Genomic DNA, 21,119 nt, shown 5'->3' with positions numbered 1-21,119 from the left:
TCATGCTATGTTCCTGCATCGAGGGTGCGATGGCCTTGATCTTCATACTTTCCCTATTAAGCGTGACCACCTGCTGGCCCACGCCAAGCAGGAAAGGTGCCAGCCTGCCCCTGTCCCCCATCGCGTGTGTCCTCGGCACTCCTTGCCTGCTGCCCTCATCCCCTGCACGCGCTCTCACAGCAAAGGGCAAGGACAAGGAAGTTGGAGAAACGTGACTGCTTCGGTGAGAGTAAATTGGAAAGAGACTGAGCGGACAGGGAGCAACTAGTAGTGCGGGGAACACAGTCAGGGGGGAAAAAGGGACAAGTTAGTGGCAGAGTGAAAAAGGGTCGTGAGGACGGCTTTGCTCACAGCTTTTAAATATGACCAAGGCACCATCATCCTTTACGCATTAGGAAAATAAAAAATTAGAGATTTTCTTACAGTTGAAATATTATTTTATCTGCTTCACTCCAGATACTAAGTCCAGTACCTCCTGGCTTGTTTCTGAGCACAAAATAGCTCATGACATTTAGTGCTGCTACAGGGTAACACTGTCTGCAAGTAAATGAAGAAAAATCAGGTCATGCAGAGTAACCTGATAACTCCGAACAACCCCCTGACCAGAAAGCAGGAGTCCAAGCACAGGATCGATGGTAATCCACCCAAAAGAGAGGACAACACCGTGGAAAGAGCATAAGACAGACAGAAGCAGGTGAAAACTCACCACTGGAGCAGTTGGGTCCTCCCCAGCCAGGCTCACACTGACAGGTGTTCGGAGCAATACAACGACCGTGGACACATTTATCAGCACAATGAGCTGTCAGAGAAGGAAAGGAAAACAGAATTAAAGCAGAACTCCCAACACTAGGAAGAACATCCTAAACTTATTCCTAATCCAGATCTTTCATGTCTCAAGTATTGTTTAAAAGCAAAATAAACAGTGTATTAATATTTGATGGTATCCCTTCAAAATAAATTTTACTTCACTCTTTACTATTTCTCCAAAGTTTGAAGGCTCCAACTAAAACCATGTTGGTGCTATTCAAATACTTTTATGTTTAACAAAGAGAAAATTGTCCACATTTAATGAAAAAAGAGTCATAGTATGATATAGGTTGGAAACGCATCTGACCATGATCCTGGACAAGAGACTTGAGGTGGCCCTGACTGAGCAGGGAAGTTGGCTAAGATGACTTCCACAGGTCCCTTCCAACCTCAGCCACCCTGTGATTTTCTGAGGCAAACTCTCACACCAAGAAAGAGAGAGGAACTTCTGCATGCATAAAAAGAGGGGTTCTCTTGCAACGGCATGGATAAAACACAATTTGCAACACATCAGTATTTTAATATTGATTTTTCTGAATGGTTGCAGAGTTTTGTTTTGGTTTTTTTTGCAAGCATGTGTTCCTACAGTTAAGGCTTACTTTGAAATACAGTTTTTATTTGAAACTTTTAAGAAAAACTTGAAATAGCTTAGATACCCAGCACATTGATGCAATTGACTCAAAATACAATACTCTGAAGAGGAAGAATCTACAACCAGCAACTGGTAACCTGGCATCACATTCATCACAAAATAAATACCCTTAATTTTCCCAAATATATACACTGTAATACTTTCCTTCTGGTTTGATAAAAAACGTGCACAGGATGAGAATTTTCTTTGTATCAACATTTCCAGAGGAATTACGACACAAATCCCGTTAGTATACCAATGAATACAGGGTGAACGATGGGAAAAAGACAAAGTTGGTATTTATAAGAAGTTTATTGGGACTAAATGTGAGTCATTTACATTCTGAATGGATTGAAAATGCTGTACAGTAATTGCAAAAAATACTTGCAAAATGTCCTGGTTTTTTACGAATTAAACACGATGAAGCACATTGGTCATCTTTATACTTTGTATGGCCAAGAAGAAGGAAAGCCACACAGAGATCAATCATATATATAATATTAAAATCTTTGATTATCTGGGTTTCCAAACATTAATTGTTTATTTTTAGAACCTTTAATTTTCATTCTCAACTTTTATTTCTAATAAGCTACTTTTCAGATGTGTATTAAACTGATCTTCATTAGAAGTCAACAGGGAGAATACGGATTTTTAAATGTTAGATGATACAAGGTATTAATACAAAGCTATTTCATTGTTCTCTATTTATTTATTATGAAAAGGATTGCTTTAAATAATACATCACAATTTTCCATTAGTCTTATAACTAGACATGAATTACTTGTATGTTTGAAGATTCTTGCCTTGTACATGCTGCCCTGGGCACTGAAGCTCTCCCTGAACCAGACGTGTGAAAAATCTTACCAGTAAACTGTAAGACAATAGACGGCAGTTGTACACATACACATCTCTGCATGTGCATATGTATGAATAACTTAGTGAATACCAACATACTCAACCCAAATTCCCAAGCACTAAGGCTAAACACAATAAAAGTGACATTCCACCACATACGCTGTGAGACAGATGGGAAAAAAAAATAAAATCAAAATGTGGTAAGAAAATGGACCCAGGAAGAGATACGGAAGAAGCTCTTGGAGCATCTCCTTGCACTGCCCTTCAGGCCACGCTGAGCACATAGGCCCTTCCTACAATCCATACGTAACAGCACACGCTATGGTGCTATGGCAAATAATCATTGATTACTTCCAATAATAAAATGGAGTTCTCTTAGAACAAATGTAAAACAGATGAAATTTTGGGTCAGCGTGTTTGCAATGCAGAGTCATTTCCCAAATTAGAGTTGCATTCCTTTCTTAGCCACAATAGCATAAATCAACAGTAGCTCCTTTTCAGCCACTGAAGTGCTGTTTCAGTTTTCCACTAGTAGAACATAAACACAACTCTTCAAAACAGGCTACCACTACTAAGTCGCTATAGAAGTTATCTATAATTAACAGTGTTGGGGGTTTTGACAGACAAACCTCTGCTGACTCTAAAGACAAAGAAATATGTTATAAGGACCACTGGAGGAAGTTGTATAATATAAACACTGCTGCTTGAAAATAAATTCAATGAAGATCAATTATAATTACACATATACGGCATACAAATACACAAATTTCTTTCTCAAAGAAGGGTTACATGTAATTCTTTACTTTGAAGAAGCTAAACTAAAACCAAGAACATTTAAAAAAATGTCAAGATATATAAAAGAATTAAAGATAGCCAGTATTTCCTCTTTTTTTTCCCCCCACAAGTTTCTTAATGCCCCAAAACATATCTGATCAAAGAATCATTTCTTTCTACGCTCTGGATATACATAAAAACCTATTTTGTAACAAAAGAAATTATTCTCTAGACACCTTATGGGCTGACTGATTCTTGGCAACTGAATCTGAGTTAACATCCCTAAGAGACAGCATCTGTAAAAAAAAATAATTATTGCAATGAATACAGGGATAAGAGAACCAACATTTACTACATGACCTACAAAAAAGTGTAAGGTGAGAACAACATGAAAAGGACTAGAACAAGCCGAAAAGACATGAATAACACGAGGGAAAGAGAAACTATTTTCTCTTGGTTTTCCATGAAATTGTTGGACGTGATATAAGAAAATACACATGTGCAAGTGCAGGTGAAAAAACTTAACATGAAGGCTTTTTGATACTGAGCAGTGTAAAGAAGCACCAAAACCCCACTGGCAGCAGTAAATTGCATAAGTCATATCTTCTTCTTTTGTAAGGCAAAAATCAATTATCATATGAAAAGCAATCTGAGCTCACTCTTGTGTATTTCCTTTTACAACTCATTTCCCCTTTTCTTCTGTATCTTATTGTTTCCTTCAAAGTCTTTAAAATCTTGCCTTGTCCAAGTTACAGGTCTGTTTGAGTGGATCGCACCCTTTCATTTTCTTAAAAAACAAAAGGTAGACTTGCTCTTTCTGATTATAGAGAATCAGCATGCTTATAGTATCTATATCTGCTGCTGTGTGTGCAATTCCATGTAGCAGCCCTTTCTGCCCCATGGGAGGAGCTGCCCCATGCACGGGACACAAGTCCACCAGGCTGCTTGAGCTCTGTTCCCACCTTGGTCGCAGGCACTGGTACTTCTGTAACCAGCTGAATGAACCTTCCTCCCCTGCTGAGGAAGCTCAGCAAAGAGAATCAGTGTCAAAATACCTGTGTAACCCACCCACATCATCAATACCATTATTACAGCAAGCTAAGCGACGTGAAGCAAGGACTTGGACAACATGCTCACAGACATGCCTTAGCACCACAGCTTCAGGATGGGAGCTCATACTAGAGGGATTAAGCCAGTCATGCTAGATGCATAGAACGTATAATGCAATTTTAGGTCAAGTTGCCACTTCCAAACACTTTTCACGTGTCTCATACTGATATCAATGAAGAGCGGGAGATGGTGCTCCAGCTCAAGAGAAGATTGCAATTCAAATGCCTACTTACATGCTGATGGGCTACAGCACACCTGCTGTGGTGCAAATGTGGATTGCCTCTCCATTGCTACACCTCCTTAAAGTATTACAACTGAGCGGAGTAACTCCCGCGCCTCATATGACTTCCACTTCAGAACTAGGCCATATATGAAGAGTGGAACATTCCAAGACTTGAGATTTCTGAATAGCATATTATGAATCTGCTCCCCGTGCTTAAGAAAGTGACATGAAGTTATTTCATTATTATTTCATATATATTAATATATCATATAAATTATTTCATTTATAAAGTTATTTCACCATAGACAACATTTAGACAGCTGTGCACTGCATTATCTGATGTTAAAAGAAGATACAGAAGAACTTCCAGTAATAATATTTTTAATGCAAGTTTAGGCATGCATTTTGATCTTTCATTTTGAGAAGCCAGACATAAATCAATTAATATAAAAAAGCTTGAAATATTTTGACTGTAATTATGCACGTAAGTAAATGACCAGGAGAATGAACTATAGTTCCACAATTAGACTTCCACCTTTTAAATAAATTAATCGTACCATCAAATGAGCAGATACCTGAAATCATATCTGATTTCATGAGATTTCATAACTGACATTTATTAAATAAAATTCCTATCAACTTTACAGACAATTCATTTTAGGAAGACTGGAAGAGTATCTGAACTGGGCCTGCTTTTTGTATTGTAAGTAGATCTCCATATTATTTCTTTCAGATAAGACTTTCAACAAAAGAAGTCATACTGCATGTCTGACTGTGCTTTGTGTTTAGCATTTCTGCTAATATCACTCTATCCTGATCTGGACACCCAGTCTTTGAAAAGAGCAAATTGAAGCAATATATAAATTTAAAAAAAAAAAATTTAAAAAGATTCTTTAGCTGTTGAAATTCTCAAAATGTTGTGAATTACATTTGAATGCACAAGCCATTTTAGACTGGAAACAGAAAAAAAGAGCCTCTTCAACATATTTCACAAGGCTTAACTTCAGCTTCCTCAAAAGTAATTAAAACAAGGTCCCTCGGCACTTATCATTCCAAATAAAATTCAAACACCTTTTAAACTGTATTATAAATGTGTTTTTTCAAACAAATTCTCCACTTCCATACTGAATGCTAGACCATATGCATTGGTTAATCCTTTTTTCCTATGCTTGATAAGTAGTTGCTATTAAAGTGAGTGATGCCCAGTCATGCATTAACATAAATGGTTTGTTTTCTATTTCATGTGTAGAGGAAATTCAACCAGCATAATTCTGCTTTAATGTTCTTAGAAATGTGCCACACTGTCAAAAACTGTATGTGAAGTTAATGTTCAAGCTACCAAAATGCTACTAGGATCAGTCAGCCTCTGTGTGTGTGTCAATCTGCAACAAAGTCACCAGAAGATATCTTAAAGTCTTTGAATGCTTTCATTTCAGAAACATGCTAAAAATTGAATGGACTTTGTAAATGTGGAAAAAATAAAGAACAACATTGCCCTTTTTGTAAAAACTTCTCAGTCTGTAGCTCAGCCTAGCATCTGTCTGCCAAATCTCCTAGGGATTGCCACTGATATTAGGATTTTGAATAAATATGAGACTAAGTCAATTACTCAACAGACATTCTGAGGCCAAGAGTAAATTCCTTTACAGAACTTAATGGAATGATTCTATCTTTGTATCTGCATATAAAATGAGCTTGGATCACCTCAGAAAGTCCATCAGATCTAAACATTAGTTACATACACTGTAATTTTTCAGAGCAAAACTAAATAATCACCTGAGCTCCAGTTAGCCTACTCTTCTGCAGAGGCACTGGCAATAGTGAAGACAGAAGTCAGAAATTTGCACATTATTTGTATCCTTTACAAACAGGAATTATATGAGGAGAGCACAAACCATGGTAATACTGGAAGTATTAACAGATATCTTCATGCTTATAAAACGGTCCAAGTACTGACCCCGTATAATCTTGGAATTGAAACTAAACTACAATTTTTTTACCCACCTGAACACAAACCCATATGGCACAACTAATAAAACAAAGGATAATTTTTCTATTCAGCATGACTGAACACTGCTTGCCATAATAAATCTGCAATAGAATATATCTATACTGGCCAAAAGTTATACACACAAAAAAGGTGTCTATTACAATATTTGTTAAGATTATTTAAAACTTCCCCAAGAGGTTCCCTGAAAAGCTTCCAAAGGCTGCAGGTGGAGGCTGACTTCTGATGCCACTTTGTTTCTTACTAATAGTGATGTAAATGCAGCATCATTTCAACAAACTCAGAAACATTGGAAAGACAGGTATCTTTGTTTTTTAAAACTTATGATTGCTGTAGTGGGGTGGTCTTTTCCGTAAAACTTTTAACAGATATCTACTTCTAGTGTGACTGTCGTCTTCTTATCAATGGCATTAGTCAAAAGAAGAGGATGCTAAAATTCTGTATCAGAGTTTGGACAGGTTACAATACAACAGTTATTTTTAATTTGGAGAAAAACAAACTAAACTAAAATTTCCGTATAAGTGATAGGAAAGGCCTCTTTGTATATTTTCCACATATATTTATATATTACACACACATACACACACATATATATATTCCATATATATATATATGCTGAATCCAAAGACAAAACACAAAAAGGAATTTTCATCAAAAAGTGAAAACACAAGTTTCACCTATTGAAAGTTTTCAGGAGCACGTATGGAAGTCAGTCATAACTCCACAGAAATTTCGTATCCTAAGATGAATTCAAATTCATCTGTTCAGACTGGACTCCAAAAGACTCAAAATACCCCACTTATATTTCAGACAGTGCTGTTCTCCAGCTGTTGGCCATTCTTTTCCTTTGCAGATACAGCATTTACAGACTTAGCAACATGAGGCTGGTACATTCATTCAATTCTTTATGCAGTGACAAATAATTCTCCATTATAGTAAGGACAGTAAGTCTCCACTAGTAAGGACTACCTTTAGGGCAATAGTGACAGGTGAGTATTCACGCTATAGATTCCTAATTATTATTTTAAAAAAGAAGTCACAATATTTCAGTTCATCACTGTGCTCACTGAAGTGTTGAGTCATACCAAAATCATCTACCAGTAGAATTTTCTAATTGAGCTCTCTAAATTGAGAAGTCACATAAAGGGACAAGCAAACAACAAAACATCAACAGGACCACAAATATTTTGGCCTTTTAGAAGCATCCTATATCGTCCACTAAGTAAAAAATAATCCGCACTGCATGGAAAATAAAACTACCCTAATGGAAATGTTGTGTGGATCGTGGAGCAGCAACAGCATAAAAGAAGGTATCTGCAGCACTTCAAATGGCTTTGATTCTCTTCTGTCTTTGCATATAAAAAAGGGGGGAGGTGTTTTTCAATGTGGTTGCCATTTTCTTGCAGAAAAGATTTATGTTGACTTTTTGCCACTGATATTTCTGCTATGATGACACAGCAGAAGAGTACTCCCTATATCATTATCTCTTACCATCTGATCTCAGCTGACAGCACCACACTCGCTTTCCAAGTTAAACTGGATGACTACCATTATCACAGCATATGTAGGCATTATCTACTCTACTGTGTACAAGTTCATTATGAAGAAAGCTGGTTGAAACAACGGAAAGCATGAAATATTTGCCGCCACCTATTAACCACTGAGCTCCTCCTTTGCCCTGAATCCTCAGCTTCAGTTCAAGACCATGAAGACTGAAAGTTTCTCAATGCCTTCCGGAGTCAACCATTACAGAATCAAATAAATGCAAAGTTAGCTCCACTGAAAGATCTTCAGTTTTACAGAATGTGAAGTCTGAAGCATTCCAAAATTGCTTCAGAAGTCAGAGCAGAGATGTCCTGAATATCAGCATTTGGGATCTTTTTATACAGTAACAGTAAAAAATTAGTACATCCAATGTGATCTGAATTTATAAGGTTCTGAGTACTACTATGTTGATATAGAATTAATTTACTACATATACTATAGCTATGTAAAAGCTGTAGTTACATAAGAGACTCATCATCACGCTTCTCGTGATCAGTCTTATATACTTCAGGAAGTATACAACTTGTGAACTGTTATATACTTCAAAAAGTATACTACTTAATAAAAAAATAAATATGACCATTACTATATGCTTGTATAATAAACAAATGTAGTTAGACATTGGTTCCTGTAAGTCCAATACATACACGTCAAAAAGGCTGAAAAAATTGCCAACATGATCTCAGATAGATCCACCCATCAGATAGATCTGATCTATCATCAGATATATCTTTTTTCTAAAAAGTTGGTTTTTAAAAATATCATTTTCACCGTGCTTTTTCATGTGCAGAAAACACTTTAAATCAAATATCTTACTGTTGCATTTTCAAATTCCAGTAAATGCTGTAAAACAAAAATATAAATGAGGATAGTGTGACATGTTATGACATTCATGGGGTATAATTTTCCAGGGATATAAATAAATCCTGTTGGTCACTTCCAGTACGCACCTCACAACAAGCAGAAAGGCACAAATTAAGAAACTATTTTGCATTTGTATTGAATAAATAAATTTAATGTACATACTGATAGTGATTTTCAGACTCTTGTTTATCAGTAAAGACCAAAGAGTTATCCACCACACTCTCATCTCCTAAACTGGGCTGCAAAATCCAGCAGCAATGACAAATTTCTTGTTATCTGTTACTTCACAGGATGTTTTCCCGGATAAGCTTCTTCACACCTTGAGTGCTATCCTTCACCCCTGTCATTATAGCCATAAGGCAGACAATAAAGCAATGAACGACATAACTCCATTTTTCTCATTCTCGGCTGAGAAAAAACACCAGGTAAAGCAGTGTGCCTTTGAGAGGTAGGCTGGAAACATGCTGTTGGCGAGCCAGCCTTTTGCACATGCCTTGGTCCAGGTCCCACTTTGGGTTGGTGGGAGGTTGCCACTGGGCTCCCCGCGCAGACCAGCCGAGCCGGGGTTTGACTTGGGGACATGGCACGGAGCTTCACATGAGAGGAGCTAAAGCAGCCGCCAAAACAGCTCACATGCTGTGGCTTTCCCAGTAAGATGGGCTTTTTGCTTTTTCTCTCTTGGCAAGGCTTGCCAGTTGGTTGCCTGTTTAGAAACTGGGCAGCAAGCCCAAGGGGAGCCCTGCAGCCCAGAGTCTCCAGCCTCTCGCCAGTCTGCTCTTAGAGGGACCCACATTTCTGAAAAACTTAAACTATACTGCCTCAGTCCCTCTGACATTGTTTGTTAAGGTTCTGCAGGTTTTTTAAATCTCATTATTAGAAGAGCTGAAGCAAAAGCAAGGAATGGATGTATCTGCTGTCCACTATAATGCATGCCTTTTCTGTCTCCTAAAATTAGTAAAAGTATATGCACAGGTCAACATCACAAATGATGTTACAGACAAAAGGTTTTCCCAGATGAGTCCAGTTTTTCAAGGAGATGAAAAGACAAAGAGATTTGTTTCCCTGACTTCTGGAAGACCTACCGTTGCAGTCCGTGCTGCACATGTGCATTCACAGGGACAAATAATTTGAATTAATTTCAGTTTTAGCCCTACACATTTGCCCTTCTGCAAGGATATGCTGCCCTTCACAAGTGCTTACCTATCACAAGTTCCCTGCTGTCAGTCCTGCCGACACAAGCATTGAGCTACCCAACCCGCTGCACGACTTCGAACAACCCTACGTTAAACTACTAAACACGCTCCCAGGGCTCTGGATTAACACCTGCTCCATTTTCATTCTGCCTTTCTATGCTCTTGAATGATTATCATTTCAAGAATCAGACCTTCCTCGGTCTGCACAATGCCATACAGCAGAGAGAAAGGGAGCTGAGCCAAGGCCACCGCCAGGCTTCAGACACAGCTCTTCCCTCTTTAGACTTAGGAAATGTGGAGACTGGGGAATGGGCCACACAAAAAGGTGGTGCTGCTGCCTTCAAACAGTCATTAAGGTCTCTCTATCTGCAAGAGAAGCTAAGAATAGGGATCAACCAGGGCCGACGCTAAGGAGAAAAACCTTCTGTTTCACTTCTGGTTTTGAATCTCATATTTATTGACTGTGTTGGAAAATGCACTGACACTTGTGCTGTGCATTTTCCATAGGATCATTAGCTAGAATCACATCAAGACTGGTTACTTAGACATGTGAGATCCAATTATCCCGTCATTTGCATATGCACAACACCAATTGACTTCGACGAGAGCTGCACGTGCACCACTAATGAATAACCGAGCCCCCATAACTCAGCTTCCACAGGTCGCCCATTAAAAAGGAGTCAAACCAGCATTGTGATAAACATACGGAATTTCAAAGCAAAAAGAAGCTAAACTTACGGACACACATTTCCCTGCTTTCATAAAATCCAGGACAGCACTGGGATTTACGCCTGTACATCGTTTTTTCACCATGTCTGTAGGCAGTACGGTAACTGATCCTAAATAAAAGAATAAATGGTTGTTACATATAATTCATGGTTCAGAAACAAAAATATATTGTTACACATTTTAAAAAAATTCAGGTATCAGTAAGAGGAGAGAAAAAAAGTTTAAAGAGACATTGATTTATCTGTTGCTGAGTTCAAGACCCCTAGTGGTTCCTCAACAAGCACTATGTCCATGGGTGGCCAGACAGCAGGGAAAAAAGTTAAGGATTTTGGCTACTTAACTAATATGCAAACCAGAGCATCACTGCCTTTGCCATTAGCATCCCCTGCGGAGGCTAAAGGCCAGCAATACAAATCAGTTTGCTGGATCATTACAGCTATCAGTTTGCAAGGGAGAGACTTGTGGGGATCATCCTGCTGCGACTGAGCCAGTTTTTTAGGGGCAGAGATGTCATGAGAAGAGAAGTTCTGGTTACGGCAAGAGATGGAAGAGCTCAAGGGAGAGCTCGGACCTCCTGGGCATCCGGTAGCGCTGCGCACCTCTCGCCAGGGGGGAGGCTGCCTTTTGCCGAGCACAGCCCTGCAGGGCAGTGGTGAGCAGCACACACAGAGAAATCAGCACATAAACCCATCAAGAACTGCAGAAAATATAGCTTCCTTCTGACACCAGCAGGTAGTATTTATCAGAGTCAGGCTCTCCCACTGCTCTCTCCCCACTGCTCCTCACTGTGTCCATAAATCCCCCCCCTCAGCTCTCCTGGCACTGACCACATATTCCACCAAGCAGTAAACACGTCCCCTCAACACCTGAGAGAGTCTGAACTCACAGCAAGAAACAGCTCGCATACAAATGGCATCATAGGTAAACAAAGTGTAATCTCTCTTTGAACTCAGTATTTGCTTTTTACGTACTATCCATACTGATCTGTCTCTTCCAGTTGCTGTGCCCGAGGGAGCCTTTCCCACTGCTGATGGTTCATAGTTACGGGCATATTCCTCTGAGGAAAATGCTTTTTACAGCTGTGAACAGCTTTTAATCATTCACCCCTTGCTTCCTTTCTGCAAGCACAAGGAGTTTCCTTTAACGAATCTTTATTTTCCTTTCAAGTAGTGTACACTTCCCCCAGAACATAAGGTTGCAAGCAGCAAGGGGTCTCTCATGACATTTCTAAACAAATACACCTTGCAGGGTCTGGGGAATTTAATTTTGTGCATTGCATGCTTTTTCCCAACCTGTTCATTTTCTGTTAGCCCCCCGTTGAATGATACACACCAAACTGCTAACAAAACATACAGGACATTGCTTGGACACGCATTTTCCAGTTGACACAGACCACAGCAGTTAGACAGACTAGTCACTATAGCTAAAACATCCTACATATCATGCTCGATTTTGACAAACACACAATCTTTACAAATATTTACAATATCAGCAGTTTGACAACATTAACAATTATACGTCACCTGTGTCGTGTGCACTTAAACCAGTTTAGGATGTCAGTACAGCTGGTGTAGTAAATTTGATCAAAAGGATGCGGATATGACTCTTGCACTGTAACTGAATAGCTGGGGGGAGAGAGAGAAAAAGCAGACAGATTATAGAGCAAGTCCTTTATAGTACAGTCTGGTTTAAGTAAATCCTGATGTAGAAAGGAATAAATACAACAAAATACTCACATGCAACAAAAATTCACATACAGTTCAAGCTTAAGTGAAACGTGAATGAGCTAACTTTATAAAACAGAAGGTATCAATTGAAAGGTTTTTCTTCAACCAAGCAAAGAAAAATATATATGCAGAGAGCTGTGTGTCTCATTTGATGAAACATTTAAAGAAAAGTAATGTAAGCCTAAAATTAAACAAAAACCAAAACACCTGAGTTTCAAATTAGCAGTAAATTGAATTAGTGTGTAATATGTCTTCTCCTGTGGCAATAAATTTTTGCTAACATTACTGGATAGCTGTAAAACTAGTTAAGAGCCAGAATATGAGGTTTCTTCTGTTATCATACAAAACAGAAAAATCTCACTGGATTTTCTGAGAAATTTCTTTTTAAAACTGTAGCTATATCCATAGCAAAACATCTCCTTCAGTAGTGGAAAGGTCTGCCAATGTATTTATATGCTAACTGATTGTGAGCACAGAAATACACCTAATTAATAATTACTGAAAAGTAGTGTAACAATTATGCCACCAAACAGCCTATTCGGCAATCAGAAATTATAAAATATTAAAGCCCATACCTTATTTTGTTTACTGGCTGATTTTTAATACATAATCTTTTTTTTTTTTTTCAGAAATGTTTTATCGAAGTCCTATTATTCTTTTCTGCCAAATTATAAGCACAGTGTCCTAGAAATAAAACTATCCTCTGAACTCCAGAGCCTCCAGAGCTGCCAGTGGGGCAAGAGGAACAGAGCCCTGTTGCAAAAGAGAGAAATATTGAATCACCCTTGAAAACGCCTCAGCAGGCTGTTTGTGCTGGCAGCCAGTCAGTCCTTGATTGCGCAAGGGGTTTAGAAAATACGGGAATACATGGCAAGTTCCTGCAGCAGGAATAATTCCCAGGACCAGCCAAAACACTTACAAAGTGTGTAGCTTGTCTGGCTTTGACTCACTTTCGCTCGTGCCCTCTTTGACCTCTTAGCACCTATTGCAGAGTAATAGCCACAGTCTCTGCTTCCTCCTGTCATCGCGTGTACTGAGGGAAAACACACCCAGACCCACTTACTCCAACTGCCCAGACCTTACTCCCTGTTTTCCCTATGTCCATAGGAAGGCAAGCAACCCTAATCCATCCAGCTGTCCGACCTAGTCCGACAAAACGTTGGTGGGGCGCCGACACTTGCCTGAGGCTCTGCGCTCTTTGTTTCAGGCAGGGCACGCTCTACCCCTTCTTGCTGGGACCGCGATTCGTTTGTAAAAAAGCGTTTTATTACTAGCTGGGGTAGGTTTATATAAAGCACATAGCACTGCCAGTGACAGCAGCAGTAAAGAGATTGTATCTGGGGTTTTCCTTTTTCATGCTTATGTACTTTTGCCGCCTGCTCTAAGCAACAGCGTGGATGTTCCTTTAAGTTTTCTCGGGGTTCCTCCCCATTTCTGAGACTCAGCAAAAGAAGGAAAGTAGTTCACGCAACAAAATTGGCATGCTTGCTAGATATATTTTTCTTTCTGCAGACTTTGATTAGTCTGTTTTAAAGCACATTCTGTAATGTAGATAGCTATATTTGGGGTTTTTTCCCACTTTGTTTTCACTATGTTGTAGCTTCCCTCAAAATCACATTTTTCTATAAAAACTGCAAACAAAGCATACACAATATAGAGCAGTATCTAGTAAGGTTGTAGACACATGCCTGAATACTGTAAACAGGTATTTAGTATGGTAACTACTTCACATACAGATTGTTGTACAAGCCAAATTATGCACAACAGTACAAACAGAGACTCCAAATTCTTCACATGAAGCTCAGATAAATTCCTGGGCAAAGTCCTTAAGTGATTTTTTTTTTTTAATATATAGAGGTTTTATAAAAATGTAAATAAATGTTTACATTTTCTTTGTAAAGATTCAGCATCAGCAATCACAAATAAATGTACAGTGGGTTAGCAGCACTCCCAGTGATTAAACATAAAACACAGTTTACCTTATATGCAGGGAATCAGCAGTCTAGCTGATCAATCATGGGAATAATAATATCAACAACAACAACAACAATAATAATGAAACCCTAAGGCTTGATTTCACTACTACAACGTTTACACAAGAAAAGAAGTAGAGCAAATGTTGGTGGCTCAATCTCTCCTACCTATTGCAGCATTCTCTTTGAAATTAACACAAAATTGGGTGAATGAATGGACCAACTAAATTGATGAATTTCCTTCTGTATGTTATCAATTTATGAACCCCATCAAAAAAATTAAACAACAAATCTTAACTCAGATTCTGTGACTGTTGAATAGGAAAGAATCAGCATAATCAAATTTGGCCAAACTCCAATATCGTTAATTATATTTTGCATATTAAAAGCTTCTTTTCACTTGAATTGGAAAAAGCTATTTTTATTCACTTCTTGTACCCAGATGGTTGTGTAACATTGCTGGTGCCACTGTAGTATTTTTTGCATCCCAACCCCTACTGCAAAGATGGCTGCATTTGAGCCCAGTGTGAAATAGCCCTTCACTTATCCATGAACTTACTTTGCCCATATAGCAATGCAAATTTTCTTTTCCCAGTTCATCACTCAACTGAAAGCTTCAAACCATTTAAAATGTGCCAAGTAAATCAAAACACAGTTATTACAATCAGAATTTGTATCACGTATCTTCCAGAAGAAAATATTACCTTTCCCAGTGGCTACACACATTGGGATCTTCCAGATTCAAAGACAAAGTTGTCCCCATCCAATGGTACAGCAGTATGACAGGGAAGCCAAAAAAGGAATTCGAATGAAGAACCATATTTCCAAAAAGGTGTCTGTAAGAAAAAATATTTATATCACATTAACAATATTATACAAACGATAAAGGAGCTAAAACTATTGAGCTACATAAGGATGTCTAAGCAACCTGGGGCCGGGGCCAGCAAGAGGGATGATGCCCAGGGTCTGCTCGGGAAAGGCTGGGCACTCCCTTGACCTGGCTGTCTCCATGAACTGCCTTCGTACAGGACCCAGGCAGCAGCATCACATGGACAGATGCAAGTCAGAGGAACAAAAAGCAATATAAAGATGTTCTGCAGGACTCAAGGGGTGGCAGTGTTTATTTTTTAATGCAAATACATAAATGTAATTACATATATGCATGAATACTCCTTATCAGTTCTACAAGATGCTAAACAACAGTCCAATGTGAGCTCAGGACTTCCTAAAAATGGCACAATGCTTTTACTAACTATCCTATAATCCTCATGCAAACAAATTAATTAATCAGGGGAAGGGTTGAAATGACTTTGCTTTACATTGTTAAGGAACAGACTCACGTGTTAGGCTGCATTGTAACTGCTCTTTAAAGTTGAATTCCCAATACAGTCTGCAAAAATACCTGCTCCTCTGCCAGTTGTACCATTCCCAAATAGAATAAACATTCTGCTCACAAAGAAGTTATAGTAATAACATAAAAATCTAAAAAAATTATCCTAACTCTTTGACTAGGTCTATCTTTGTTTCGAAGTAAATTATTTTATTTTGCATACTGAAACACCTTTAATCCAACCAGCCATTAATCCACAAATGCCAGAATGAACGCTGGTAACAGGCAACTCGTAATGATTTAAGCTACTGTATTTCCCTTTCAGTGAACGTTTCACCTTATACCCTCATTTTCACACAAATTTTAACACTATGTGGCTGCAGAGATCACCAAAAAAAAAGGAGATCACTCAGTCTAATCTGTAGTATAATAAGAAGATAATTTCTAATAAATACGTTTGTTTTGAAATAACACACATATTTTTAAGGAATTAAGTTAATCAGAAATAGAAATTTCTTACTTTAAATATTATGGAGCAGAATAAATCAAACCACACAAACAACTTTATTTTAAGAGGAAAAAGTCAACCGGGCCATGAAAAAAAAATAGAGATAAAATAGTCTTATTTTACAGTACCTTCTTCAGAAGTCAGCATAAAAAAGCACACAAAAAGAAACTATTGTATTTAAGATACCAGAGGATATAGAGATGATCCCATTTTGCTAAATCCCTGTTGAAAATTCAGGGCTGCTGAAAAACATTTCATGGTCTGTAACTTTCTCTTCATGCACACTGCTTAGCTGAGTACTCAATGTGCACTTGTTTAAAAAGCAGTAAAAGCAGCTGTATTTTCAGCGAATAACTTCAACACAGTAGTGATTTCCTTCATTGAAAATAGTCACTTTGATTATGCAAACTGCATTTCCTTTTTTTCTTTTATTCTCAATCTCAGTAACTTTCCTTTGGATACATTCAGCAAAATTTAAAATTAAAAAAAAAATAAATCATTTGCATGAACCCCCTAGTGTAAAACTTGATTGCATTCCAGATCTTTTGCTTAATTATTAAGGAAAATCAAAACAGAAAATCAGTACAACTGATTAGCATTGCTAAAGTGTTTATATTAGCAATAAAAATGTAGATGACTCATTTAACTCTTGCCTTTTACAGTTTGCACTGATGCCCTGTTCAGAGATTCACTTTTCTTATTATATATTGCTTAAATTATCTCTACCCAATAGTACATCAGTATCTTCTACATATACATAGTACCTGTGTTTTAAGTACTGAAAACGCTGATGTTGGAGAATGCTTTCTCTATGCAAATTAGTGATTAGTAGATGTATGAGAGAGTAAATAACTCATGCTAAAACAGAAAGCTCCTCTGACCTCGTACCACATATTGTATAATTTATGTTCCTGAGCCATAAACGGGAATCTTGCTACCAGGCATCAAGCTTTCTACTGTGAGCAGCACCATTGACCTCCACGAAATAGAACTTCAGAGGTAAACGGTTGTTCCCGAAATGCTCTCCAATATCTAGCAACATGTTTGCATATATGCAGGGAGGGAGGGGGGGGAAATAAAAGAAGATATTTTTTAAACTTCATATAGGAGTTAGCAAATCTGACTTCATAACCTTACTACCCACACAACAAATTTAACCTAGCCCACAGTGGTTTACTGCCAGGTCTTTCTTCCACAAAAGCACACGACAGAAGACGTATGTCTCAACGGAACACAAAAATCTTATTGCCCCTCCGCATTTTTTATACTGTTCGAGGCAAAAAACTTTAGTTGATTAAGCTGCATCTTTACTCTCATCTGGGCAGGATCTTTAAGGCGGGTCCCATTCAATATGACGTCTGTTTCGCTCAGAGACTTCCCTGTTTCCCTGGACTTTAATACAGGCCCATGGTTTAAAAATGTTAACAGGAAAGCAGTGCAGCTGCATGAGGCAACCATAGACTACTCCCCTAAATTTCTGTAATCTAATTAAGGACATTTAGTTCATTACACGTTTATTACATCAAAGGAAGATATTAATAGTCATCAGTAATAGTCACATTAAAAAATTAATCTGATCATTCCAAGGCATATTATAATTACTAACAAGCTCATTTTAGTACGGTGTAACAGGTGTACAGGTATCCCAAAAATATACTGCCATAAATTACAGGTACTCCCCTAAAATTCTTTTTAATGTGAGCAACTACATAAAATGCATTTGTCTCACTAGTCAGCAGATGAAAAAGCCTCTATGCACCATATAAACACAGACAGTTAACCACTGCTACACATCACCTGAGATTTGCAGGCACTTTCTCCACCACTAGCAACTGTGTTGACAGTTTTGCACATCTTTTGCTGTCGTTTGTGTTTTTTTTTTTTCCCTGTAGAGTTTAAGATCAAAACCAGAGTAAGAACAGATAACTAAAAAAGGCAAACAAATGCTTCTCCACTATGTAGTGAAAATTCAGACACAATTGCAAACTAATCTCTCCACCCACCCACAGCAGAGCCACAAGCAAACTCGGGGGATGCAACTCTCCCTCAGATTTGTCATACCAAAAGGTAAATAAATATGAGGGGAACTCTCCAGAGTAAAACAACGCAAAACATAACAGAAATAAAGGTTGCTCAAGGCTGCGAACAAGTACTTTTTGGTCAGCAAAATCAAGTGCTGCTGGTGAATTAAGCAGGATTAGAACTGCATGAGCAACAGAGAATAGTACGATGCAGTTGCTAACACGACATAATGGACCCAAGACCAAGGGAAACGCTGATGTAGCTTTCTCATTATTGTTGCAAAAGCATTTTTACCACCGCAACATAAAAAATGCAGCAGGAACATGCCATTTAGTTAGAAGACAAACTTCAGAATAGTAAGAGCTTTTCATACTCTGTCATGGTACCTCTAAGGTTTTACAACACTCATTTCTGCTTTTCCGCAGCAATATGGCGGAGGTATGTCAAACTTTTCCCTGGGCTGTAATCCCGTGGGCTGTTCTTAATTACATCTACATTGCATTAGCCTGCATGTACAGCAAATGCTGGGTTTTTTTTAAAAGAAATCTTCATTCTGTCCATCACAGTTAACCTTTCAGACTGAACTGTAAACCACACTGTCACTACTGCAGAGGCCCTTGCTGGTGCCTCTGCCTTCACACTCTCCAGAGCATGACAAAGCCAGCACCCCATAACAGACTTAGTGACTGCTACCTGCAACTGGAAATCACAGCTCCAGAGGAGATAAAGACTTTTTCTAAAGATATTCCAGTGAAGAACTGTTGGGTCCTTCACTTCCTCCATAGTGTTTTTTCATAACATTGTACTCTCCTCACTCCTGAGTTTCAGCTCCTCTACCAGGGGCACAATTTTTGTTTATAAAGTCATCTCTTACACTACCGATGTCAGGCAAAGCAGAATTTGAACCTGACCTAGTCTTGTCAATGATGATTAGTCCCATGTTAACTTCTGTGAAAAAAAATGATTGCTTTTATTGATTACATTAGAGAATTAATGGGTGAAGAGCAGAAGGCGTTTTTCCTTTGGAAATCAGTAAATCAGTTTGATGCACTGTCACATGAAACCTCACTCATAAACTAAATACGAATTAACCTGAATAGAAGCATTATCACACAGACCCTAGACTGGCTCAAGAAGTACAATTACGGCAAACATAAATAAAGTGATAATAAATATGTCACTCTGAAGGCATCATTGCCAGTTAGGGGAGCTCAGAAAAGGCCGATATGCAACCCATCTGGCAAGGCTGAGGCTCTACTTGATAGAAAATGTGTGGGATGTAGACAGATAATATGTCAGTTTGCTAAATGATAAACCAATAGTGCACTGAACCGAATGACCCTTTCAGATCCCCCATGATCGAAGACTACAAGGGCCCTTCTTGATGCTGCTTAATCAAATCTGACCCTTTTAGCTCGTGCTTCTTTACGAGAAATAAACCTCACTGCCTCACTGTTCATTCGAACATATGCTAACTGGCAGGTATTCCCTTAGCCACGCACTCACTAACAACGTGACCATGCTGGATGAAATTGCTAAATATATGACTAGCCATAAACCATACTAACCCAATCACTGAGCCCTCCCTCAAACCACAGTATTAATTTCCTTATTTAGAATCCTAGAATTGCCTAGGTTGGAAGGGACGTTTCAGATCATTTAGTCCAACCATCAACCTAACTCTGACAAAAACCATCACTAAACCATATCTCTGAGCACTATGTCCACCTGTCTTTTAAATACTTCCAGGGATGGTGCCTCAACCACTTCCCTGGGCAGCCTGTTCCAATGCTTAATAACCTTTTCAGTGTAAAAATTTCTCTGAATATCCAGTCTAAACCTCCCTTGCCGCAACTTGAGGCCATTTCCTCTTGTCCTATCACCCATCACCTGGGAGAAGAGACCGACCCCCACCTCTCTACAACCTCTTTTCAGGTAGTTGTAAAGAGCCATAAGGTCTCCCCTCAGCCTCCTTTTCTCCAGGCTAAAGAACCGCCGTTCCCTCAGATGCTCCTCATAAGACTTGTGCTCTAGACCCCTCACCAGCTTTGTTGCCCTTCTCTGGGTTATTTCATACCCTAGTGCACAAAAGTAACAGCCCCTCCAGTTTCCCCCTTCACACATTTGTTCTTCTGCAAGCTTTTTCACTCCCAAGGTCCCTCTGGGGGTGGCAGCCATTTCTACCAGTTAAGACCAGCTTAGGCCTAAAAGCCAACGCAGCCACGTCAGGCTTCCCTTCACAAAGGCTAGCAGGTCTTGCACAAAGAGAGCACCCCTAAGTCACTCAAAAACAGTTATATCGCAAAGTCTCAAACCTGAGTTAGTATCTAAGATTCAAAGTGAAACAAACTGGCACATTTGAGGAGTCCAAAGGTGTTCAAGATGGACTAAGTTCATGAAATGGAAAAACAGTTAATTTATACTGGTACCTGAAGACTAACCAAATCAGAGGCTGAGTGTGCTGGAACAAGTCTCCTTTATGGGGACAGATAATACTGCTACTTTTTTCAAGTGCCATGTTATTAAGAAAAATAAATCATTAATGAATTGCCATTTTTCTTCAGTTAATAGATTAGACCATTTTTATTTTTCTGTCTCCCTTTAATTACCAGAGGTTTCTAGAAAAATGAGGTTTATTTAATCACAACGTTTGTGTATGTGTTCTGGGTTCATGTGCAATAACTTCCAAATCCATTCATCATTTACACTGGAGTTAACAGAAGGGAAGAAGTACTGAATTGTCAAGTTCCAAAGAATCAACAGATAACCCACAAGTTTGGAGGACACCAGGCTTTATTTGCCCATAAGTCATCGAAATCT

The 21,119-nt window shown here is 38.6% G+C and overlaps 1 protein-coding gene across 2 annotated transcripts in view; it reads right to left on the bottom strand.

Annotated features, from left to right (window-relative positions):
* Positions 1-21,119, bottom strand: part of MEGF10 (multiple EGF like domains 10) — a 108,731-nt gene that overhangs the window by 67,430 nt on the left and 20,182 nt on the right. For both annotated transcript variants that reach the window (XM_063320632.1, XM_063320631.1), the window contains exons 2-5: positions 15,144-15,275; positions 12,263-12,364; positions 10,749-10,849; positions 707-799 (exon numbers count right to left, since the gene is read on the bottom strand). In XM_063320632.1, the coding sequence (XP_063176702.1) occupies positions 707-799; positions 10,749-10,849; positions 12,263-12,364; positions 15,144-15,259 (412 nt within the window). In that variant the 5' untranslated portion in view covers positions 15,260-15,275. The remainder of the gene's footprint in view (positions 1-706; positions 800-10,748; positions 10,850-12,262; positions 12,365-15,143; positions 15,276-21,119) is intronic.

Source organism: Chroicocephalus ridibundus, chromosome Z, assembly GCF_963924245.1.
Source record: "Chroicocephalus ridibundus chromosome Z, bChrRid1.1, whole genome shotgun sequence".
Lineage (NCBI taxonomy): Eukaryota > Metazoa > Chordata > Aves > Charadriiformes > Laridae > Chroicocephalus > Chroicocephalus ridibundus.
Note: the sequence above shows the minus strand (reverse complement) of the source record. Positions and strands in the feature narration are given on the sequence as shown.